The sequence below is a fragment of the Pteronotus mesoamericanus genome, unplaced genomic scaffold, assembly GCF_021234165.1.
Source record: "Pteronotus mesoamericanus isolate MK-2021 breed Mesoamerican mustached bat unplaced genomic scaffold, CSHL_Meso_final scaffold_232, whole genome shotgun sequence".
Classification (NCBI taxonomy): Eukaryota; Metazoa; Chordata; class Mammalia; order Chiroptera; family Mormoopidae; genus Pteronotus; species Pteronotus mesoamericanus.
Window position 1 is genome coordinate 23,465,342 of NW_026555311.1, and position 26,099 is coordinate 23,491,440.

At 39.1% G+C, this 26,099-nt stretch overlaps 2 protein-coding genes across 3 annotated transcripts in view; one reads left to right on the forward strand and one right to left on the reverse strand.

The window, feature by feature from the left end:
- The window catches only part of HERC3 (HECT and RLD domain containing E3 ubiquitin protein ligase 3), a 107,008-nt gene that overhangs the window by 10,052 nt on the left and 70,857 nt on the right, over positions 1-26,099 (reverse strand). For both annotated transcript variants that reach the window (XM_054591746.1, XM_054591747.1), the window contains exons 20-23: positions 25,770-25,913; positions 24,063-24,229; positions 20,342-20,408; positions 19,754-19,836 (exon numbers count right to left, since the gene is read on the reverse strand). In XM_054591746.1, the coding sequence (XP_054447721.1) occupies positions 19,754-19,836; positions 20,342-20,408; positions 24,063-24,229; positions 25,770-25,913 (461 nt within the window). The remainder of the gene's footprint in view (positions 1-19,753; positions 19,837-20,341; positions 20,409-24,062; positions 24,230-25,769; positions 25,914-26,099) is intronic.
- Positions 4,524-5,276, forward strand: NAP1L5 (nucleosome assembly protein 1 like 5). The gene has a single exon (XM_054591748.1). The coding sequence runs from the start codon at positions 4,598-4,600 to the stop codon at positions 5,150-5,152; it is 555 nt and encodes a 184-aa protein (XP_054447723.1). The 5' UTR covers positions 4,524-4,597; the 3' UTR covers positions 5,153-5,276.

Sequence of the window (26,099 nt, forward strand, 5' to 3'; positions counted from 1 at the left end):
TTTGTTCTATTCAGGCCTTCAGCTCATTGGATGAGACCCATCCACATCAGGGAGGTCAATCTATCTGCTTTGCTCCAATGTAAATGTCATCCAGAAATACCCTCATACACATACCCAGAGTAATGTCTTACCATGTATCTGGGCACCTCATAGCCCAGTCAAGTTCACACATAAAATTAACCATCATAGATGAGACTTCGGTCTTAAAAGTTGATGCTAGAATGGGTTAGGACTTTGGAGGATGTTAGAATGGAGTGAGTGTATTTTATAGGTGAAGGACATGAATTTGGGGGGGGGGGGCGAGAGGGTAGTGTGTTATGGGTTGGACTGTGTCCCCTAAAATTCATATATTGAAATCCTGATCCCCAGTACCTCAGAAGGTGGCCTTTAATGAAGATAGGGTCTTTACAGAGGTAATCAACTTAAAAAGAGGTTACCAGGGCAGGCTCTAATCTGACACGACTGGTGTCCTTATAACACGGGGAAATTTGGACAGAGACATGCCTAGAGGAAACAGAGTGGGAAGAGACCTAAGGGGAAGTCAGACATCTACAAACCAAGAAGAGAGGTCCGGAATTGTTCCTTTCTCAGGGAAAGCAAACAAACAAAACCCTGCTAACACCTTGATTTTGGACTTCTCGCCTCCAGAATTATGAGACAGTAAGTTTCTGCTGTTTAAGTCACTTAGCCCGTAATACTTCATTATAGCAGCCCTAGTACACTAATACGTAGGCTCTAATCTCTGTATGTCAATTAGTATTGTTGGCAACACATTTTCTTCGATAATGATCATTAATGGTTATAGTGTTTCCTAGATGCTGTTCATTACAGCAGTTCTTAGATATACACTCTCTCAGTGAATATTCAAAACTAACACTTTGAGTAAATTTTATGGGATGAGAATTATGTGTCAATAAAATACACAAAAAATCTTTCTGAGGTTGATACAATCATGATTCCAATTTCAGTACTGAATCTAAGACAAATACAGGGGCGGACACAGAAATTGAAGCCAGATGTCTGAGTACAGACCTATGCTCCCAGCTACCTACAAAGTGCCCCCCCACCCACCTTGCTGCTTCTCATTTCCAATGTGACAGATGCATGAGAAATTACAATATGCTGAGATAAAGCCTTCACAGCATGAAAGCTCATCTACACTATTCACAACTATGTGTTACTGTAGCCCCAATTATACACTAGATCCCATAAAACCCACAAAATGAGACAACTGTTAATGAGCTGACAATCTTTAAACACAAATTTAAAAGAGCAGGTACTATGCGCATTTAAAAGTCTAAATCCGAACTGTAGTGAGGGTCTTTTAAATAATTTGTCAAACTGAATCTGAAATTTATATAGAAAAGCAAAGGAACTAGAAGAGCCAAAACAATTTTCAAAAAGAAAAAAGAGGACTCAGATTACCTAATTTCATGACCTTAAATTATCACAAAGCTGTAGTTATCAAGTGTAAAGTGGCAGAGTAAAAGGACAGAGGCATACATCAACAGAATGGAGAGTCCAGAAACAGACCCAGCTATATAGGGTCCATTAATTTTTGACAAATTCGCAAAGCAAATCAGTAGAGAAAGGATAATGTTTTTAATAAATGGTACTGGATCAACAGCATATCCATATACCTCACACCTATATAAAAGTTAATATGGATCTTAGCTTAAATGTAAAACCTAAAATTATAACACTTGTAGAAGAAACAAACCATGGGAATAAATCTTTATGGCCTTGGCTTTGGCAAAGACTTCTTAGATATGGCACCAAAAGCATAATGCATTAAAAAAAATAAAATGGATTTATCAAAACTTCAAACTTCTGCTTTTTCAAGACCATTACAAAAATGGAAAAGCAAGCCACACACTGTAAGAATATATTTACAAAACATCTCACAAAGGACTTGTATCCAGAACATATAAAAAGCATTTAAAAATTAGTAAGAAAGAAAAGAACTCGATTTAGAAAATAAGAAACTATCTAAGGAAGACATATGAATGGTAAATAAGCACACTGGAAAATACTGAACGTCATTAATCATTCAGTATGCCTACCCTGTGATTAGATTAGGGAGAAAAAACACCACCACCAAATGCTGGAGAAGATGTGCCGCGACTGCGACTCTCATCCGCTGCCGGTGTGAAAGCAAACTGATAGGGCCACTTTGCAAATCAGTGTGCAAGTTTCTTAAAAAGTTAAACATACATTTACTATCTCTACGTATTTACCCAAGAGAAATAAAAACTTACATTCATACAGAAACAGGCAGGTGAATGTTCATTATAGCATTATTCATAATCACAAACACACAAAACAACAACCCTGGAAACTCAAACAGGACTATTACTCAGTTATAAAGGTAAACTACGAATGTAAATACCACCACAAAGTAATCACAAATGCATTATGCCTAGTGAAAAAGACTACATACACATCATTCCACTTAGATGATATTCTGGGAGGAAAAAATCCACAATTATAGAGACAGAAGACAGATCAGTGGTTGCCAGGGCTGGCAGTAAGGGAAGGACCATGAGGGAATTTGGATGGGGGATGATGTTACTATTCTACGTCTCAACTACTATAGTAGTGACTATTTGTCAAAGCACCCTGAAAAAAGTAAATTTTATCATACATAAGTTATATCTCCATAAAACAACCCTAAAATAAAACAGCCTCGCTTAACAATACGTTTTAAGATTTTTAAATATGAGAACACAGAAATCCTCAAAGACGAGCATATCCTGGTTGTCTCAGACAGGCTCTCAGGTGTGTTCAACTAAAAAATTGTTTTTAAGTCTGTCACAACTTCTGCACTGTAGGAGTCAGAAGGCCTGGTTTCTGACCCCGATTCTGCCTCGCAGGTGATGCATATAGTCACAGAATACTGATTGTACTTTATTTTTCTGTTCCTAAGTTCCTTACCTTTAAAATGGGATAAAGCATTCCTAACCTCAAGGCAGCTGCAGCCATCAAGTGATGATGTATCACTAAATTTAGTCAAGGCTAAGACTGCAAGTTCAGCCTTCACAATAAAACTCAGTAATCACAAGTGGCAACAGGGAAGAGGAAAGTGAATTATCTGGAACAAAATTAAGAAAGTGAAATAAACAATAGGAATCACAAGTTCATAAAAATCTAGGATGCTTGCTAACGGGAATATAGTGGGTCTTTTGTAAATGGTCACTTTCTCTGGAGAAAGGCACGAAGGTATCATTTTCTAAAAAAGAGTATTATTATTGCACATTATCTTTGCATATTAATAAATTATTGTGTTAAAAAAATTAAAATACTTACCAAGCATTTGCTATGTGTCAGCACTAAGTGCTTTGCATATTATTAACTAACTCAATATTCTCAAGAGCCAAAAGATGGCACCAAATGTGTTTTGGGGAGTAATATCCTAACATTCATTCATATGCTTGATGGAAAAGCTTCAGAAAGTCCCAATATAGTAAAAGAAAAGCACTGGAATCAGTATGCTGAATTTGAAAGCATTCCTGAGGAATCCCTGGCATGAACACTTGCCTTCCAAATCGAAAATATGTGCCCTGATCCTTATTCAAGAAGCTATCATTTTGGTTTAATAAAGAACGTAAGGAACTAAAGTCTACTTACTTTGCTATTAGAGAACAAGCATTGGCTATTTAAGACAATGTTCTCAGATCCAAATCACAGGCACGACCCAGAGAGCAGAAGCTGAACCGTGAAGTGCCTTGACCATGTCTGTGTCCGTGTGTGTGTCTGTGCGTGCCCAAAGAGCCACAGTACTAAATATACACTTCAACCAAAATAAGATGGCGTTTGTCCTCCAGCTTTATTCCTACCCAGAAGCCAAGGATTCTGAAGTATCTTCTAGAACACATTCCAGAATACCCAGTGTCTTGAGGTTCCATACCCAAACGTCTCAAAGACCTTGCAACCCGTATATGTGTCACTAGGTGAAGAAATGGGCAAGGAGGGCTGTTGGGTGGGCAGGTGGACTGTCCACACACGACCACGCAAGTCCCCAAAGGAGTGGAATGCAGTTAGTCCTCCCATGGGTCCACTTTTTGGAAAGAAATTCAGAAGAATCTGAGAAGTGACTCCATGAGGGTAAGCCAGAGACAACCTACCAAGGCAGACCAATGCCAGCAATCAGAAGGCGCAAAGACCAACACAAACGGACAGACAGATGTATACGGGAACTTAAGTGGGATAGAAGAGCAAAGTGAAAACTGCTGAGGCCATCCAAGCAGTTCCCGAAAAGGTGTCTCCAGCGCCCAGCGGCCATTCCGGCACACACCGGGGCGCAGGTGTGTGGGCAGACCGGAGGCAGGGTATCCTGGAGACGGGTTCTGACGTCGGTTGCGAGGCCAGGGAGATGACAGGGGAGCAACGGCAGGAAGCTGGCGCAGTACGGGGGCCCGGCCATCAGCTGATTCCGGAGAGCCAGTCCAGGGCCCGAGTGGAAAGGGTGGGGCCGCGGCCGACGTCATTGCCGCGGCCGACGTCACGGCCGCTTGCCGCATCTGCAAGATCGCTCTGGTGCAGCTCGGGCGCAGGTGTCTGCGGGAGCCACCTAGTCCTCTGCAGCTTCTCCTCCACCATGGCCGACTCGGAGAACCAGGCACCGGCGGAGCCGAGCCAGGCGGCGGCAGCCGAGGCAGCGGAGGAGGTAATGGCAGAAGGCGGTGCGCAGGGGGGAGGCTGTGACCGCGCGGCCGGCGAGTCTGACTGCGCCGCGGGTCAGACCGCCGAGGAGCCCCAGAGCCCTGCGGAGAACGCACCGAAGCCTAAAAATGACTTTATCGACAGCCTGCCTAACTCGGTGAAATGCCGAGTCCTGGCCCTCAAAAAGCTGCAGAAGCGATGCGATAAGATAGAGGCCAAATTTGATAAGGAATTTCAGGCTCTGGAAAAAAAGTATAACGAAATCTATAAGCCCTTACTCGCCAAGATCCAAGAGCTCACTGGAGAGATGGAGGGATGTGCATGGACCTTGGAGGGCGAGGAAGAGGAGGACGATGATGATGAGTACGAGGATGAGGAGGAGGGAGAGGAGGAGGAGGAAGAGGAGGCTGCGGCGGAGGCTGCCGCGGAGGCTGCGGCTGCCAAAGACGGGGGTCCCCGCTCTGCGGTGTCTGATGGCGCCAAGGAATAAGCGGGGGCGGAGATGGAAGAGCAGAATGACGATGAAGAAAATCCTGGTGTTTTGCTTTGTTTTTTTAAATATTGGTGAACTTAAAAAGGCTCAGGTTTTGGACCAAAATACAGTATGAATCAATTCTGACATTCCTAAAAATATATTAAATTGAAACAATCGGATCCTGACCAGCCCGTTTCAAATTTGATTTTCATTTTGAACCCAATAAATATATGAAAAGGTGTTGAAAAAAACGAGTTAAATTAAAAATGATTTTTTTTTCATGATCTCTTCTGTGAGGACCGGAACAGAGGACTTATTAAGGGTGTCAAGTAGATGTGAAGTAAAGAACCACTTTGAAACCCATTCATCACACTATGATCGCACTACACACGCAACACCCAATTCAAGACTGAACGTGTTCTCAATGCTTAATTCTTCGATTTCTTTAGTCCTGAAATTTTCCCTGCAGAAGAAGCAGAACCCAAGGGGAAAAAAAACTCATCTGTAAGACTTGGCACTTCTGAGAAGGGTGATGGAGTCGAGGAAGCCTGTGATGGAGATCATGGCTGTACTGTGAATGAGGTCTGCAACCTGCCACTTCAAAGTTCAAAGAATATCCTGAATATTTTAAATTAGAGAAACAATGTGGTTCTGAGGAGGGTTTCTAACGTGTATAATATTGTCAACATATGTGTTCATTATTTACAGTCTCATGTTTATGTGTTTTCTTGACAGTGTCTATTTACAAAAGTGTAAAAAAAATCCAAATGTTTCAGTATTAAGTCCCTCAACCTAGCATTTTAGAAATATTAATTTACTTGAAGAGATGTAGAATGTAGCAAATTCTATAAAGCATGTGTATACAGTGTTATATAGTTTGATCCTTGTGAAGTCTTTTTGTCACATAGCTTTTAGAATGTAGCTGTGAAAATTATCAGAACTCTTCAATGAAGCTAATGTTTGGGGGAAAAAATATATACTTGAAGAACTAATCTAAATGTGTGTCCCCATCCCCAGTTCAGAAGTAGAAAGGGTTTAAGTTTGCTTGTATTAGCTGTGCCTTCATTATTTTGCTATGTAAATGTGACATATTAAATATAAAATGGTGCAAAATCAAATTTTACTGCTTGAAGACAGATTGGCATACAGTTAAGGATTTTTCGGAAGGACACATTTAATGTAAAGACTCTTAGCTTCTTTGTGGGTTTTGAATTATGTGTGACTAAGTGATATATAAAAAAACATAAGCATAAAGTTGTTTACCACTGTGGTGTTAATAAAACAGTATTTTCAAAAAACAAAGGACTCAGTACTCTGCCTGGAATGAAATCCCAGCTCTGCCTGTTATTAGCAATGAATCTCCGGCCATTCAATTAATCTGTGTTCAGTTTCTCCTCATTCACAAAAGGGGATAGTGAAACTGTCCTTCCTCACAGAGTATGGACAACAGTGAGTTAATACACATAAAACCCATAGAACAGTGTCTGCAAGTGATCAAGAAAAGTCAGCTATTATTATATGAAAGATAGAGACACTGATTAGAAATTCAATACTTGTTCCCTCCCCAGTTACAAAAAAGAAGAAATGGACATTATTATATTCTTAAGTTTATGATTCCTTATTGTTAGAAAAGAATGTAGTCTTTAATTCAGAAACACAGGAAATTCAATAAATTGCCTTGGTTTTGGTTTCCTCAATACAAAACCTAAGGTTTTGATTTCCTCCCAGAAAGGATAAAAGACTTTAATGTAACATGAATACATTAAAAAGGTTATTTCAACTTTACATTTGGGCATTCTGAATGAAGTAAAAATAATTAAAATAGAAGCCTTCCAGAAAACTTTAAAACTCAGATGCATTTTCTTCTTCCTGTAAGTGTTAATATTACACAGAAGCGAAATTAGACTGCTTTACCTTCGGGAACGGGAAGCAGCTCTGACCTGTTGCTAATGGCACTAGTTGAGTAAACCCTTAAGGTAATATTACTCTTCCTTACGGCCAGGTCAACCAAAAGAGAGAAAATACACATATAACATGAGAAGTTAATGATTATCTTAATCACAGGATTATCTTGTTAAAAACATCTAATAAAATTCAATATTCATTTTTTATACATAAGAATAAGAAACTGTCATTTAATATTTTTCTAGGTCCAGCAAAAAAGCAAAAATAAATGAAACAAATAAGGGATATGATGATTATTGGGGAAAATATTTTCACAGGCATGTGATTAGATATAGAAAACCCAAGAGAATCAATGGAAAACTATTATATTTAGTAAGTCTGAGGCATTGATCAGTTACCAGATAAATATATGAAAATCAATAACTATGTCTAGGCACTAATCTCAATATAGATGGAAAAGGTTCTTCTTTGCAGTAGAATAAGAAATCAAAATATTTATAAAATCCTCTAATAAAATATATGTATAACCCATATGAAAAGAAAAACTATCATGAAAAATATAAACTTGGCCTCAGGATGGTAAAATTAAATATCACAAAAGTGTCCAATCTTCCCAAATTAACTTTTAATTTATCACACTTCAAATGAAAGCCCAAACTAGATCTGTAAATTAATATAATTACCCTAATGTTTACCTGTAAGAATAGCTAAAAAAAAAAAAAAAAAAAAGGCAATTTGGATACAACTCACATTTTTACCTTAGAGTACACTCTCAAAAAACTGTTTTTAATTCAAGAAAATACATTAGTATTTATCAATTACTGGACAGGGGAAGGCTAAGATTAGAATGATACAAGGCCAAAAGAAATAACAGACTTGACAACACAACAATTAATAAATTATAAAGATTTAAAAACAATGCATTTCCAAAGCAAACAAGGATCTGGGAATAAAATCAATAATAAATATGGCTGGCAGAGGGATAATAGTCTTAATATAACACAGAGTTCATACAGATCATATGAAAATCCTTTAGTCCAATGGAGAACACATAAAGGACATCAGCAGACTACCTTAGAAAGAGGAAACACTTCGGGGCAAAAAAACGCCCCGAAAGGGCAGCACTAGCTGGGGCAGGGCTCCAGCGAGGTCTGGGGCACCGGGACTGCACCCTCTAGGCAGCGATCTTTGTTTCCCTGATAAGACTTCCGCTATAGGGTTTTCTAAATACCAGTCATTATTAATACTGTTGGCCACTTTTCCCAGGGTTCAGGCATGTTTATAATTCCCTTTACAATGTCAAGCAATTTCCACCATTTCCGAACTGGTTGATCTTTACCCTCTGTTTCCTGCAGTGCTTATCTGATCGTTCCTCAGGCAGCCATAAAACTTGCATGATAACATCTAGCAGGATACCCTCCTTTAAAGGCAGGTCAAAAATGATGGTTTATCAACCATTTTAAATCTATTATCGGCCCAAATTAGTAAGCAACGCACAAAATAACTAGCAGAAAGAAAGGCAACATGCATTACACATTCGGCTCAGGCTCTAAGAGGATTCTGCAGAAAGCTGTATCATGCTGACGCTTGCCGCCCACGCAGGGCGCAGCGGCGCCCGCTGCTCAGAGCTACCCTCGGTGCTCACGCAGACGCACTGCTCGTGCACAAACACACACACACTTCTTTTCTTACCGAGGCGAAATTCACAAGACATAATTAACCATTTTAAATGAACAATTCAGTGGCATTCGTACATTCACAACGTTGTACAGACATCACTTCTGATTTACTTTTTTTAAAACTAAAACATTTCAGAGGTAAACATCAATAGAGTGGATCAGTGCTGTGTAAAGTATGTGAAGTAACCTCTATATAGAAGTAATATAACATTTTACAAATAAGATCAAATTTGTTAATAAAATTAGTTTTTAAAGAAAATGCTCAGTGTTTGTAAGGATTAGGTGAAATGGGTACTCACATATATTGATGATAATGTATAAGCTGGTATATTCATTAGAAAAGTCAACTTAGCAAAAGTATCAACAGATTCAAAATGATATATTCTAATTCAATGTCATCCTTGGGACCTCATCATTAAAAAGTAATTTTAAAGGCAAACAATGCTTTATACACAAAAGATGCTTGATACAGTCTTACTAAAAACGAAGGAGAAGGGAAAAGAAAGGGAAAACAGGAAATAAAAAAAGAACATAGAAACAAGCCAAATACCTAAAAATGAAAAACTAGAAAATGCACATTCACATGGGAGTTTGGACAGCCACTGAGGGTGCCCAAGCAGGCTTTGTATTACCTAGACTTAAGTCTAAAAACTCAGGCACACAATTGTATATGTATATAGTGTGTTTTTTAATAGTTTATTTTTACTGTATTTTCTCTTTACCATTTACCCTCCTTAGTTTTAACTATGCCATCTTTGTCTGTAAAAAATTGCATAGTCTGCCTAAAAGAAAAACAATAAATTCTTCATAGTTATTTTTCTCTGAGGGAGTGGTGGGAGGGGGGACATGCTGGGACCCTGGGCTTGGCCTCGGAGAGGCAGTGCGCTGACACTTGCGGAGCACAGCTCTCACTCACTCAAACTGGGTGGCTTTAAACTCTGTCTCTGGTTTTGAATCTTGGACTTCTGGCTGTGTGACCTTGAACAAGTGACCTATGCTTCTCTATACCTCAGTTTTCTTCATCCGTAAAGTAGGGAGGAATACTAATACGTGTGATATACTTAAAATAGTGCTTGATGCATATAAGCACTCAAGAAATGTTACAGGCATTTTAATTTCTGCTATTCCTGTAACAGTCCAGTACAAATACAATACAGATATTAAAGATTATACCTCTTACAGACTATCTCAAGAGATCAAATGAAGGCTGTAATCGGTCCAAACTTCAACAGGTATCAAGGAGCTAGAAATGTTTATCATATATGAGTTTCATACTGAGGTTTAAGTCTTCTTTGGAGCGCTTACTTTAAGCCTCGCATTTCTTACTGTGTGGACTTTTTAATATTCTCCTCCAACCCCGTCTTTTTTTAATATGGGGGACATGGGGAAAGACATAGACTACATTTAATTTGATTATATTAAGTTGGGGTCAGTTTTGGGGAATTGAAAATATGTGGGTTTTTCATTAATGGTAGTAACACCATGATGCAGAGTGTGCACAGACTCACTTGCTCACACTCACCCCAAGCACCAGAGAAGGGACAGCAGCTCAAAAAATGCTGGGGGCGTATGGGGAGATGCCTGGCTTCAGGGTGAGGGCCAGAGTGCCAGCTCTCTCCCAGAAAAAGGTATTGGCAGTTGCCATTGTTCTTTTGTTGAGTGCTCCCCCCGCACAGCCTGAAGGCACAGCTGGGTGCCACATCTGAGTCCTCATCAACCTGGTTGACACCACTGGCCCATGCTGGTCCTTCTGAGATCCCACCCCTCCCAACCTGTGCACCAGTCCTCACCTCTTTCAATGGTTGTTACTCACAAGCTGTCAGCTTCAGCCCATGCTGAGGACTTTCCTAAAATCTCTCAAAGGTCCACAAAACCCAAATAATCAGTGACTGGCCACGGAATGCCCTGTACATCTTGCTAGCAGCCCCTGGCACTAGCGGAAGTTTACTGTGAGTTGGTTTGCAGCATAGCGTCTTGCAGGTTCCTCCAGGCCAAGCAGAGGGAGCTAACAACTGCTGATCACTTGGTTGCCCTTACCAAGGCGGCCATGGGCTGGGCACAAGAAGTGGCTGATCTGGACCCCACTAGAGAACCTCCCAAGCAGCCCCAGAACCAACACACCCAATGGCCAGCGTCAGCCAGACTAGAGCATCACTCAAGTAGCTCCACAAATGACATGCCCAAAGGGTAGACGTGGCAGGCACCAGAGCCCCATTACAGTGCATCCACTCCATGGGGTCAGCCCCCAAACTACAGCTCATCTTCTGTAGTCATGGCCAGTCCTCAGAGCCACTCAGCCTCAGGGTCAATCTCACCCACTGATATGCCAATGGCAATCAAGACACAAATACAATGGGAGGGCACACACAACCCACATGAGGGACACCCCTGCAGCACCCAGCTCAGGTGACCAGGGAATTTGCACCAGTGGGTTTCAGAGAATAACTACTCAAAAGACACCCTGCCAAGATGGGAGACATGAGAGATCTATGTAATACATAGAAACACACACAGGAAGGCAGCCAAAACTAAGAAACAATGAGACATGTTTCACATAAAAGAACAAAACAAAACTCCAGTAAAAGAACTAAACAAAATGGAGGCAAGCAATCTACATGATACTGAGTTCAAAACACTGGTTATAAGACTGTTTAATGAACTTAATTAACAGAACGAAAAATGAAATCGGTAAGAACTTAAAGAGATAGAAACCATAAGAAATAACCAGTCAAAAATGAAGAACACAATAACTGAAATAAAGAATACATTACAGGGAGGGAATCAACATAAAAATAGAAGTAGATAATCCCATCAGCAATTTAGAAGACAAGGCAGCAGAAAACATCCAATAGAGCAGCAAAAAAAAAAAATTTTTTTTAAATGAGGATAGTTTAAGGGACCTTTGGGACAATATCAACTATAACAACATTCATATCATAGGGGTATCCTTCTGGAGAAGAGAGAGAGAGAGGAGGGGATCAAAAACCTATTTGAGGGAATAATGACTAAAATATTCCCTAACCAGGTGAAGGAAATAGACATACAAGATCAGAAAACACTGAGAGTCCTAAATGATGAACCCAAAGAGGCCCACACCAAGACACATTATAATGAAAATGCCAAAGGTTAAAGGTAAACAGAGAATCTTATAAGTAGCAAGAGAAAAGCAGTTAGTTACCTACAAGGGAGCTCCCATAAGGCTGTCAGCTGATTTCTCAACAGAAACTTTGCAGGCCAGGAGGGATTAGCAAGAAATATTCAAAGTGATGAAAAGCGAGGACCCACAACCAAGATTATACTACCCAGCAAAGCTATCATTTAGAACTAAAGGAGAGAAAAAGAGTTTCCCAGACAAAAAAAAAAAAAAAAGTTAAAGGAGTTTATCACCATTAAAGCAGTATTACAAGAAATGTTAAAGGGACTTCTTCAGGAAGAAGAAAACAATAAAAATAAAAATATAAATAAAATGGCAACAACTATACACCTATCAACAATTACTTTCAATGCAAATGGATTAAATGTTCCAATCAAAACACAGGATGGCTGAATGAAGAAGAAAGCAAGACCCTTACTTACATATGCTGCCTGCAAGAGACACTTCAGACCAAAAGACACACACAGACTGAGAGTAAAAAGATATTTCAAACAAATGGAAATGAAAATACTCATATCAGATAAAGTAAATTTTTTAAAAAGGCTAAAACAAGATACAAAGAAGGATATTTAATATACAATAGCCAAAATATGGAAGTGACCTAAGTGTCCCTCAATAGACAATTGAAGAAAGATGTACATTACTCAGCCATAAAAAGAACGAAATCTTACCATCTGCAACAACACTGATGGACATGGAAGGCATTATGCTAAGTGAAATAAGTCAGCAGATAAAGACAAATACCACATGATTGCACTTATATATGGAATCTAAAAAACAAAATAAATAAACAAGCAAAATAGAAACAAATTCATAGATACAGAGAACAAAGTGATGCTTGCCTGATGGGAGAGGGGTCAGGGAGCTGGGTGAAAAAGATGAAGGAAATAAGAAGTACAAGTGGGCAGTTACAAAACAGTCACTGGGATGAAAACTACAGCGTAGGGAATATGATCAGTAATATTGCAATAACCATGCAAGGCGTCAGCAGGGTACTACACTTACTGGGGGATCACTTCATACATTACATAAATGTCTAACTGCCAATATATTGAATGTCAACTGTAATTGAAAAACTAAAAAGAAAATTTAAAGAAAATAATAGGACAAAAGAAACACTACTCTTTACTGTACAAAGACTTGAAAATTTTGGAAGCTTTCAGAAAGCCACAGTAACAGAATAATGGAGTTTTGTAATACAAGAAAAAGAATAACATGGTTTCCCTTCTTTTACCCTTTTGAATTTACAAACTTTCTTTTAAAGAACCTTTGTGTCATCGGAACATCCTTATGGAAAATGTTTTACTGAAACAGCCCTAATGTCAACGAGGTGCACATAACTGCAAAGCAAGAGAAAGGGAACCCAGATGCCTTTTTTTAAAAAAGCATCCTCTCCTTACTGATTGTGAGCACCGCTCTTGCAGTTGACTAATGTCCATGACAGCGTATGCGTCAGCAACAGATTCCAATAGTGGAGAAAAAAAAAAGGATGGTAAAGAAACTGGCACTTCTATCATGCCACTCCTCTGCTTACAAACCAACAATGGCTTCTTACTACCCGCTGAATGAATTCTAAACTTCTCTAACTTTCAAAGATTCCACAATCTAATCCCCAGCTAAACTACTCTGGGTTGGATGTTCAAATGACGCTTCCCCCAGCAATTCCCCGACTCACACTCACACCGCACTCACTCACTACTCAATTGTTCTCTGCAGAAATAACAACCAGGATTCAGCCATCACTTTACAGAGAATCTTTCGCTTTATTATGTCCTCCTTTCTACTTTCTGGGGTCCAACTCTTAGTAGGTTTTCCAACCCAGCTCTCTTCTATATCTCTCCTCCCAGATGCATCTGTCCATTTCTCTGAGCTCCTTCAGATTCAATCACCCAATTGTGTCTTCATATTTTATTTACAGTTGCATGTGAGAGTAGCACATTGCCATAAACAAACTGTGGTATAGTTCAGTATTCCTGCATAGGCTTTCTCTCAACTATGAAGTCAATTTAGTTGTTGATCGAAAGAAATGTCTCTTGAATAAGGTGAGATAGGGATACAATGAGAGTGAAAGAGAAAGAGATACAGAGAGACAGAAAAAAAGAAAAACTCAGACCCAGAAACAGAGCAAAGAAGGCACAGACAAAAAATACTTTAGGAGAAATAATTGTTTAAAGATATGAAAAAGAGTTATAAGTCCGAACAACTGCTGCAACTGCAGACCACGTCACATGTTGCCTATGCCTACACTAGATCACTCTTTCTCCACCCAGGGTATCAAACACAGAGCATCATGATGATTCAACCGAGTATGAAGACATCCTGAAGGTTTCTCCTGCCTCAGCCTGCTTAACTAGCCCATTGTTAGTTTCTAACAAATGACACACACATCATCTTGTCTGAAACCTATGCAAGCATCCAGATGTCCTCTGAAAGACTAAAGTCGCCATGTGGATCTACGTATGGACATACACATACATACATGTTATGAAATGATCATCAAAACTAGGAGGGAAGAGAAATCATCTGAGCCAACAAGTCCACTTTATGATCTGCCGTAGCTTTCCCAATTCTAAAAACATTGCCAGACTGTATGGAGTAATAAGCCTGTTCTTATTACAAATAAACTACTCTCTTGTTGTTAGCAAAAGTGCCAATGTTATATAAAGAAAACACAGTACTTTTAGCTCCGAGAGACTTATAAAGGAAGAGTTTTGATTGAAATACCTGCTTGAGGGAAAACTAGCCTCTGTGCTAGGTTCCTAAAGTCAAGATAATCTCATCCTCTGAGGCCATTTGTTGGGTGCTGGGCAACTTCAGCACCATTTCACTTAACTCTGCTATTACAGTTCACACCTTCCCCAAAGCTGAGGCTTCCTGGATAGTCTGGAAGGTTTACATGACAAAAACGTTACATTACATCAGACCACACTGACTTCTGTCTTTAAAAATGTAAAAGGGTGGAAGAAGAGGCCTGACAGATTTTTTTATTGTTCCTATTTTCAAAAGGGAAGATTTATGGAAGGAAGATCACTTGGACAGAGTGAATTTCACAGGATCTTTGCTTCCATGTTTCCAGTTATTTACAGAAGGAAGTCAACTAAAGCCCAGAGTGAGTTGGTTTTCACTGCCCAACATGATTACAAAGAGCATCCAGCTTCTCTACCACTGTACCCTTTCCCATAGATTAAATGAAGCCTCGCTTTCCTCTGTGAAGGCTGTCCTTGCTCACCACCCTCCCAAGTAGAGACCGCCCTCCTCTCATCTTTCCCCACCCTCGACCTCTTCTTCAAGCCAACAGCTCTAGCTCTAGCCAATGTGCTAATGATCCCTAAATCCTCATCTTAAGAATCTACCTTCTGTTTTAATTTAACATAGCTCCTCTACGAATGTACATTTTTCCCTGAACCTACTTTTTACCTACTCCATCCCTTGTTTCTTTGTGGTTCTTGTTGTAAGCAACCTCAAATTCACTAGTGATTGAGGCTGGTGCTAAGTAATGAAATAAAATATTCATGTAAGACCTCTGTCTCTTGAGATATAATACATGCAAACTTTCAGCTCAGTCACCTGTGTATCACAGACATGGCAAAATCAACATATCAAAAATGGAACTTTTTTTCCGTTCCACCTTATTCTACAGATTCTGTTTCCTGTTGGTCGGTTGTGCAAATTAGAAACCTCAGCGTTATCGTTATATGCCTCTCTAGTGCCATCCATACGTAATCAGACACAAGCTCCTGGTGATTACAAAATCAACATGCAGCCGACTCCATACTCCCATTACCTTCATTCTGGCCCTCATTACCCCTTACCTGAGCCACCTCAACAGCCTCCTCATGGATCCCCCTATATGTGGCTATTTCCATATGTCTACCAGTTATTTTTCTGAAACTGATCAACCACCTCCCAGTCCAAATCTCATTTAAGGCCTTGACAACCTCTTTTCTAAAGCTATTGCAGGGCCCACCCTTCATCCATACACTAGACCCCATCTCATAAGTAAGTACTCATCATTCTCTACCATTTGTCAAACGTGAGTCCTGATGCACATTATTCCCTGTGCCAAAAACATCTCTCCCACTTACAATCTTTAATGTCCAGTGTAAGTGTTGTGGCCTGTCCCTCTGCTTTCATGGCACTGGGCCTATTACTCTATCATATTCATGGTAACCTACTGCAATTGTTCACCTACATTGACCTTTCCTGATGAATCTTGAGCTTCTCAAGGATAAAAGTTACTTATCTCCCATACTCAGCAACATGCCTGGCACACAGCTGACACTCAGGGTTTGTAAACTGAATTAATTAATATGCAGATTGCCAGCAACCTCAGTCATAATTTAATACAAAAGTAAACAAAATTAAATTTTTTTCTCTTCTAAAGAGATAACATAGAGATGGTAAATCATCCTGAAAAAAAAAGCTGATGTACTTGAATTAATTACTACGAAGCAGAAAAAATATGAATTTAAAATCTATATTGCAAATTCTGTGTCAAGCACTCTGCTAAATACTGGAAACCCTGTGCCAGATGCTTGGAGTTCATTCATTCCAAAATGTTTTCCTATAAATTATCTCACCTTAGTCTCACAACTACCCAATGAGCTGGCTGGGGCAGTTATTATAACCCCTATTTTTCAGATGAGGAACTGAGATCAAACAGTTTGAGGGAATCCAGATGGCGGGGGAGTGAGTGGAAGTCACACTGACCTCCTCCCAGGACCAACCTGGAATTACAACTAAATTGTGGAGAAATCACCTGGAACAAACAATTGAAAAATAGCGAGAGAAGAGCCTTATAATCTCGGAGACAGAAAAATCAGCGTTAGCGTGACCTAACTGGTAAAGAGTGCAGTAGAGACTCCAGAAGATGGGTGGGGCACCCACAGGTGGCAGCACCAGAAGGATATTGAAAGGGCCAGCTGGATCCCCCTGAGAAGAGCGGAGTCAAAACCAAAAGTGGGGATCTCCAGTCTACAGCACCAGAGCCTAAAAAGTACACAGAAAACAGCCAGCTATGAAGAGTGGCAGGGTTGCTCTCTGCCAGACATGGGTAGCTGGAGATGCAAAGAGCTGTTTAAAGGACCAATGCATAAATTTTTATTTGCAGCCACTTACCCTGGTCTCTGGCAAAGGCAGGGGTAGAGAGGGCTGGAGAGAATGGGGAAGGAGGCTTTGGGGAGAAAAATGAGAGAGTGGTGGATGGGATCTTAGTGCTGACCTATCCCCCATGCAGTAGCAGCCATCTTGCTCAGGCAGAGACCACTCCCCCTGAGCGGCAGCAGCGTCAGAGAACCCAATAGCCCAACCCCAGGGTGGGACTCTGCCCCACCCTTAGCTGTCTAAGGAGACCCGCTGAGTGCAGAGTGACTTGATTAAGAGCTGAAGGAGACAGCCACAGAGAGTAAATTCCTGGAAGTCTCAAACAGACTGCCCAAAGTCAGATAGGGACAACATCTGACATCATCAGAGGCAGATCCAGAAAGAAAAAAACAGCAGTTTCCTACCACAGAAGCTCATGAGACTAAGTCAGGAAATCAAGACAGATCAACTTAAGAAGTAGAAGCAACAAAGAAAAGACTCCCAAATAATGGAAAGAGAAAGAAGTACCCCCCTAGTCGAAGGGAAAGGAGGAATCCCCAGAAAGAGAAATAAATGAAATAGAGGCAAGTAAACAATCAGATATGGAGTTCAAAACAATGGTTCTAAGGAAACTCAATGAGTTCTGTGAGCTCAGAGAGAATTACAAAAAACTATAGGGAAACTACAAGGAACTTACTGCAAACTATATCAGCATGAAAAAGGACATGGAAACTATCAATAAGAGACAAGAGGAAATGAAGAACACAATCTCTGAATTGAAGAACACAGTAGAAGGAATCAAAAGCAGGCTCGAGGATCGAATCAGCAAGCTGGAGGACAAGGTAGGAAAAAAAACCCAGAAAGAGCAAGAAAATGAAAAAAAGACTCAAGAAGAATGACAAGGTATGTAGGGAAATGCAGGGCAACCTGAAACGTAGTAATATCCATATAATGGGGATACCAGAAAGAGAAAAAGAGGAGCAAGGGATAAAGACCCTGTTTGAAAAAGTAATGATGGAAAACTTCCCTAATTTGAGGGGAGAAAATGTCACACAAGTCCGGGAAGCACAGAGGGTCCCCCATTCAAGAGGAATCCAAAGAGGCCCACTCTAAGACACGTCCTCATTAAAATGGCAAATAACAAAGACAAACTGAGAATCCTAAAGCAAGCAAGAGAGAAAGAGGTAGTAACATATAAGGAACCCCGATACGACTAGCATCTGACTTCTCAACAGAAACACTGCAAGCCAAAAGGGAATGGCAAGAAATATTCCAAGTAATGAAAAGCAAAGGCCTGCAACCAAGACTGCTCAACCCAGCAAGGCTCTCAATTAAAATGAAAGGCGAAATAAGGAGTTTCCCAGACAAAAGAAGGCTAAAAGAATAGACTTCCACCAAACCAGCACTGAAAAATATGCTAAAGGGACTGCTTTAAGATAAAGAAAAAGAGACTATGAATACCCATTTCCTTTCACAGTTGCCAATACTTGATATTACCAATATTTTTAATATGTATTAATCTGTTTGTGACAATGATGTGTTATTTTAATTATTCCTTTAGTATTTGTTGACACTAAACCTGTTTTAGTATATTTCTTGCCTATTTCTTTTATTTTTAAAAAGCTTTAAATGACTTTTTGATATTCTTTATCCACTTATCGATTAAAGGTTTGCAGAATTTTTTTCCCTTAAAAAAAAAAACTATTAACCCTTTTTCAGATGTGTCGCAAATACTTTCCCATTTTATTACTTGTCCTTTAACTTTTTGTATATGTATATTACTATATAGTCTTACATGTTTAATATAGTCATATTGTCAGTATTTTACTTTATTGCTTCTGGGTTTGAATATTTTACTTCAGGGTAAGAAAAATATTAGTTTGTATTTTCTCCTACAGTTTCATTGATCTACTTGATTATTGCTGTGCTAGTGTCATGTTGTTTTAATTGCAGAGAATTTATAATGGTTTTAAATTTTTTAATATTTTATAATTGACTTTGACATTTAATAAAAAAATAAAATCAATCTTCATTTCAGAGGAAAGAAAGAAAAAGAAAGAAAGGAAGGAAGGAAGGAAGGAAAGAAGGAAGGAAGGAAGAGAAAGAAAGAAAGAGTGAGTAAGTGATGGAACTCCTACCTTTTGTGACAACATGGATGGAACTGGAGAATGTTATGCTAAGTGAAATAAGCCACTTGGTGAAAGACAAATACAATATGATCTCACCTATAAGTGGAATGTATTTAACAAAATAAACTAATGAACAAAATAAACCACAGGCATGGAAACATGGAGCAGACTGAAAGTGACCAGAGGGGATGAAGAACGAGGACAATAGTGGAAAGAAGGGGAAGGGACTAGACAAAGAACATGTATGAATGACCCATGGACATGGACAACAGAGTGGGAATTGACTGTGGGAGCCGGGGGTGGGGGTGGGATGGGTGGAGGAGGGTAAAGGGGGAAAAATTGAGACAACTGTAATAGAATAAACATGATTTAAAAATTAAAAAAATAAAGAATAAAAATATTTAAAAATAAATAAATAAATAAAACAAAACAAAAAAACAGTTTACATGATTTGTTTAGGGATAAAGCCAGTGAGATGGAGACCCAGAATTAAAACAGTTATCTCCTGAATTCAGGTCCAGTGCTTCCTCTACTATTAAAAATTCATTAAAATCTGCAATTTCTTGCTCTCTCCTCTTATTCCTTCTGCAAAAAGGATTAAAGTTTAACTTAAAAGTGCAGAAAAATAAAGTGGCAACATCTACAAAAGTCAAAGGTCAGGACTAACCTGTTATCCTTGCTCACAGTCACCTTGTCTCCCTCAGGTATTAGCTTCTTCTGTTCAATCACTCCATAGCTTTCTCGACAAATCTATATTTAAGAGGGAAAAAGAAATGTTTCAATTTTCCTTACCACTTATCTTTCTAGGACCCAAAAGAATGAGAGAATCTTTAGGAAAAAAACGTAGCTTAGTGGCTACTTATTACCACAGAAAATTCTTGAGACAGGAGGAGAGAGAGAGAACCTGAATCAGAAAACATTGGCACCTTAAAAGATCTCTTTTGTTTTAAGATCTAGAGTTGCCAGTAAATGCAATCAAAGAGAAATGATATGAACTCTAGAAAAGAAATATATATATATATATATCAGGAACAAAAAGGACTGGTGCTTCAGTAATTTTCTTAAGAATATAGATTAATTATTCATTCACTTATTCAACATATTTACTGAACTTAAGACACTATGGCTAAAATAATTTGGTTCAGAGAATTCTCTGAATTTGTTATTTGATTTGGTGAAAAATTAATGTTAGTTATGACTTGTAAGCATGAAGAAAGAGACAGCCACAATCATAAGTAAAACTGGAAATTCTTACCGTAAAGTTGAGACAGAATGTCTCCTCAATATCTTCCCCAGGATAATCTAAAAGTTCTTGAAGACTCCTAATCATAGAATGATGGAGAAAGGAAAAGAGCAAATCAGAAGTGACAAAAGTGGTTTTTATCTCAGTCACATGTCCAGACTGTTTGCAAGGAAAAACAATAAAAGATTCTAGAATGAACATAAATTCAGACTGACAGAAAAATCATGTTACTTATATCTCAACAAGAAATATGGCAGTAGACCTGTAAGATATTAATTATTCTGTTTTGTTGCTGACAAATATTACTGGATTTATAAAGAAACTCAAATGAATTTCTATCTGACACACTTGTCGTCTTTTAACCCTGGTATTGCTTGGAGGGAGATACTGGGGCAGATGGTACCATAGTGGTTCTACAGACTGGCTTCACCCATATGCATTAATAGAATAATCCCTCTATCATTTAAAAAAAAGAAAAAGCCACAAAGTCATCTCATCCATTAGGAACCTTAATGGCTTACTTCCTAATGCAAAGGGCTCTGTACAGTAAAGACACTCTATTATCTGTCAGACTAAAGCACACTCAAACATGAACTCTTTAAAAACATGCTTATTCTAACAATGGTCACATCCTAGTTTTTGAGAGAATACATTCTTGCAGCTAGACCTCATTCACACTTTCTTGTTTAGATTTGCTGCAAGTCTAAACAAGACTAGATGAGCTGCAAGTCTGGCAGTTCCACAAAGAGTTGCCCAGGAAGAAAATTCTTAGTGTGGAATTTAAATTTGGCACCAGTTAACCAGCCAAAGTCATTACTCAATATAGAGCATTCTCAGCAAGGCTAGTAAATTCAATGACACAAGTTCTGTCACTCTCGAGACTTCTCTTAGTCTGGGTCTCCTGTCATTTTTTTATATTCCTTCTAAATTTTCTCTTTTGCTCTCTGGGGCCCCATCCCTGCCATCCTTACAGTTTCTCAGTATTGGTGTCCTACCCTGGTGGTGTGACAGTCTCATTTCCAGAGGGTACCTTAGAGACTACCATTCTCTATCTCCATCTTAAAAGCGGTACCTTCCTCTATAAAGAAGGATGTTCCTTCCTGATAATGTCAAAAGGATCACACTGTTTACAGAAAGCTAAACATATGGTGCTTTAAAAAAATATTCATGTATTAATTTATTTAAATTAGCCTTACTAAACCCATTATATAGTAACATAAATATTACGCTTTTAAAGATATGTTTTCTTTTTATTTTATTGTATTTTTTCCATTACCATTTAGTCTCCTTATACCACCTCCCCGCAATCACCACACTGTTGTCCGTGTCCATGAGTCCTTTTCCCTTTTTGCTCAGTCCCTTCACCCCCTAAATTCCCCTCCGCCCTTAGGTGTCATCCTGCTCTCTAAGAGTCTGTTACTATTTTGCTTGTTGGTTCATTACATTCCACCTATGAGTGAAATCATATGGTATTTGCCTTTCTCTGACTGGCTTATTTCACTTAGCATAATGTTCTCCAGGTCCATCCATGCTGCTGTAAAGCATAAGATTTTCTTCTTTTTTACAGTCAAGTAGTATTCCATTGTGTAAATGTCCCATGGTTGTTCTATTCACTCATCTACTGATGGATACTTGCGCTGCTTCCAGGACATGGTGTCTTTTTATATACTTAATCTTATGCTACCTAAAATCAATGCAGAAAAACTCAGAATAAAGAAGTTTTAAGCACCAGAAAGAGAATAACATAAAAGTATGGCCCCACAACTTTGGAAAACTGTTTGGCAGTTCCTCAAAAAGCTAGACACAGAGCTCCCATACAACTCAGCAATTCAACGCCTAGGCATGTGAGTATACCCAAGAAATGAAAACTTTTGTCTGCACAAAAACTTGCACAAGAATGTCCATAGCTGCCCTGGCTGGCTGGCTCAGTTGGTTGGAGCATCATCCCATGCACCAAAAGGTTGTGGTTTTGATTTCTGGTCAGGGCACATACCTAAGTTGGAGGTTCAAGCCCCCATAGGGACACATACAGGAAGCAATCAATGTTTCTCTCTCACGTTGATCTCTCTCTCTCTCTCTCTCTCTTTCTCAAATCAATGGAAAACATACCCTTGGGTGAGGATTTTAAAAAAAGCCCAATATCTATAGCAGCATAATCCACAATATCCAAAAAGTAGAAACAAGCCAAATGTCCATCAACTGATGATGAACAGATAAACAAAATTAGTATCTCCATATTAATGGAATATTATTTGGCAATGAAAAGAAATGGACCACTGATATGAATTATAATATGAATTTTGAAAACATGTTGTGTGAAAGAAGCCAGACACAAAGGACCATATATTGAATGATTCTATTTATATATAAAATATCCAGAATAGGCAAACGTATAGAAACAAAGTAGATTAGCAGGTGCCTAGAGTTTGCAGGATGAGGGTATTGGAGACAACAACTAAGGAGTACACGTTTCTTTTTCAGGTGATGAAAATATTCTAAAATATTTAGGGGATGGCTATACAACTCTGAATATACTAAACATCACTGGATTGTATACTTTTAAGTGGGTGAATTAGATGTATGTGAATTACTATCTCAAACTTTCTTTTTAAAGGCTCTGGGAGATCATAGAAAAAATATATTCAATATATATTGGTCTCTGCGCCTGGTTCATAGCACAGGGTTCCTAAAAACCTTATAAATTCCTAAGTGATAAAAGCACTAGGAGCGTCTCTTGTTCTAATGAAGTGATTGGGTGGGCTCCTGGGTGAGGGAAGCCTCTATAAAATCACAAAAGTAAGGGGTTCAGACAGCTTCTGGGTTAGTGAACACACCCACACATCAGGACTGAGAGATGCCCCAACTCCACAGCGACAGAGGCGCCTGCACTCAGCACACTCCTAGACCTCTTCCTCTGTATCTCTTCCTCTGGATGTTCACAAAAAGGTATGGTGTACTTTACCACATCCTTTAATGAACTGGTAAATGTGTTTCCTTGAGTTCTGTGAGCTGCTCTAGCAAATTAAGCAAACCTAAGGAGGGCGTCATGGAAACCTCTGATTTGCAGCAAACTCAGATAGGAGTTGTGGATAACTTGGGGCCCTCCTGCCTACAACTGGCATCTGAAAAGGGGGGGCAGTCTTGGGGACTGAGTCCTTAACCTGTGGGGTCTGACACTATCTCCAGGTAGACAGTGTCAGAATTTAGTTAAATTGTGTAACACTCAGCTGGTGCTGTGGAGGAGAAAAACCCACACACATGGTGACCAGAAATGTTGTGAATGTGACAGTAATGTGAGAACAAAGGAGACACACAAGAAAGAGAAACACAGGGAGGGGAGGAAATGCAGGTTTTTTTCTTTTTAATACAGGCTCCCATTTCAATATTTTTCTCCCCCTGTATTTCTGGACCATGAAAAATTTCAAAGTCCTTAGTTTCTGTTCAGAGTAAGGAAGAAAAGGGGTGAGTTTGTGTTGCTGGGCAGCTAAGACTTCCCTTTTTTTCCTCCTCTCCCCCCGCCTCCCCTTCCTTTCCTTTTGCCTGTACAGTGACATCTAGACTCTAAGCAAGGAGCTGTATACCTACACCCTAAGACAAAGCACACACAACAGAGTTGAACCACATGGTTTTCGATAAACTCACACTTGTACCTGTGGTATTTGCACCCTTTAATCCACACTGCCAGAGGCAGCCAGAGAAGTTCCCCACACCAATCTATCTCTTAGCTCTGTACCTTCCTTCAGTGGGCGACAGCTCCTTTAAATCTTCCAAGCCAGGCTTTACATTCAGTAATTTCTTATAAAGCGCCAACGGGAAATGGAGATCAACCACAGTGGAATTGTAGATAGCTAGTCCACAGGTTATGCCAATCAGGTGAAACCAGTTGTGCTCTACAAAACACTTTTCAGTACATATGCAAATACGTTAAAAACAAATGCAGTGTTTCCAGCCCTCAAAATAATCTGCCATTTACCATAAAATATTTTCAGCATAAAAGAATAAAGACCTAATCAATATTTAGTTACTTTCTGGAGCAGAGAAACTCCCCTGACAAAAATTTGATTATCCCCAAAGAGATACAATGTAGACAAAGTTAAGCATTTACAGCTCATCTAGTGACAGAGAGAAGAGCTTACGTAGTCATTTGCCACTTAAGGAGGGGGATTTGTTCTGAGAAACATGCCAGGTGATTTTGTCCTTGTGCAAACATCGTGGGGCGCACTTACACAAACCTAAGTGGTATGGCCTTCTGTATATCTAGACTATATGGTACAGCTTATTGCTCCTAGGCTACACACCTGTATAGCATGTCACTATGCAAAACAACATGAGGTTAAATCAAGCACAAGAGAAAGCGATGCAATCAAGAGACGCAGTAAATGAGATGTATGAGGCTGCTACCCAAGTAACACAGCATACTGCTTTACAGCAAATTATTTTTTTCAAGTAGAAAGAGTACACTCTAAGATAATGATAAAACGTACAATATAGGAACTACATAAACCAGTAACATGATCTTTTATTATCAAGTATTATGTGCTGTACATGGTTTGATGTGCTGTACTTTTATATGACCCGAAACACGGCATGTGTTCACACCAGCATCATCAAAAACACACAAGTAATGTGTTGTGCTACAGCGTTACAACGGTTATGCTGTCACGAGGCAATATGAATTTTTCAGTTCCATTATAATTGTATGTGGCCTCTGTCACATCCGTGATCCATCACTGACAAAAATGTCATTATGCAACACAGGACTGTACTCATTCAGTGCAATGTTGTCAACAGTACTTTCTGCAACGATGGAAACATTTGACTCTGTCCTGTCCTATACGGCAGCCACTTGAAATGTGGCTAGCACAGCTGAGAAAATGAGTCTTCGGTTCCACTTAATCTAAGTTAAATAATTTAAATGTCAATGACCGTATGACTGGCCAATGGCTACATTTTAGGACACTGCAGATCTAGAGAGAAAAGTCAGGTAGAAAAAGAACTAAATTATAATCTGCTTGAAATCAGAATGCTTCTTAAAACTTAGCTCTCTTACTCAATTTTCAAAAATTAAGTATGTATATGTTTACTTGTATAAGTATTCATATACATACTACCATTGTTATTAAAATAAGATATATTTGACTACTACTTTCCACATGTCGTAAAAGCACTTCATGTATCATTCTGTGCTTTTTCCACCCTTGGAGGATAACAAAACTTGGATCTTACCTACTAGAAACTGAAATAGGGCTGATGGGTGACAAAAGACACTATGAGGTCTTGGCAACAGGTGAAAACAATGAAGACTGGATACATTGTTTACATTTAAAATTCTTGTCTTTGTTATGCTTTCTTTTTCAAAGTGAGAAGTCTAGGAATTAGTCTTAGAACTTTAAGAGAAGGGTTTAATTCTATCCATTTAACTATGACATCACTAACTTACCGTGTCTGAAAACCACAAGAGATTCGAATCCTCATAGTACGTAAACATTCCATAGATGGGATTCAGAAGTTCTTTTAACAGTAAAAGAAAGAACTCCTTTGTGACACCACCAGCATCCACTGCTTCTTCACCATCAAAGATTACCTTAAAACAATGAAAGTAGAACTATACTTCAAAGAATCTTTGGAGATTATATATATATACAAATTCTTTCCAAAGTCAGGACAAAGGAAGTCAGATATAACACAATACACCCGATGCAATGAAAATTGCAAGGTGTATCCACTTATTAATAAGGCACTATAGACACAGAATTTTTACTAGGTACTT

Coding starts and splice junctions, on each gene's coding strand:
- NAP1L5 (XM_054591748.1), top strand. CDS start 4,598: ATGGCCGACTCGGAGAACCAGGCACCGGCGGAGCCGAGCCAGGCGGCG.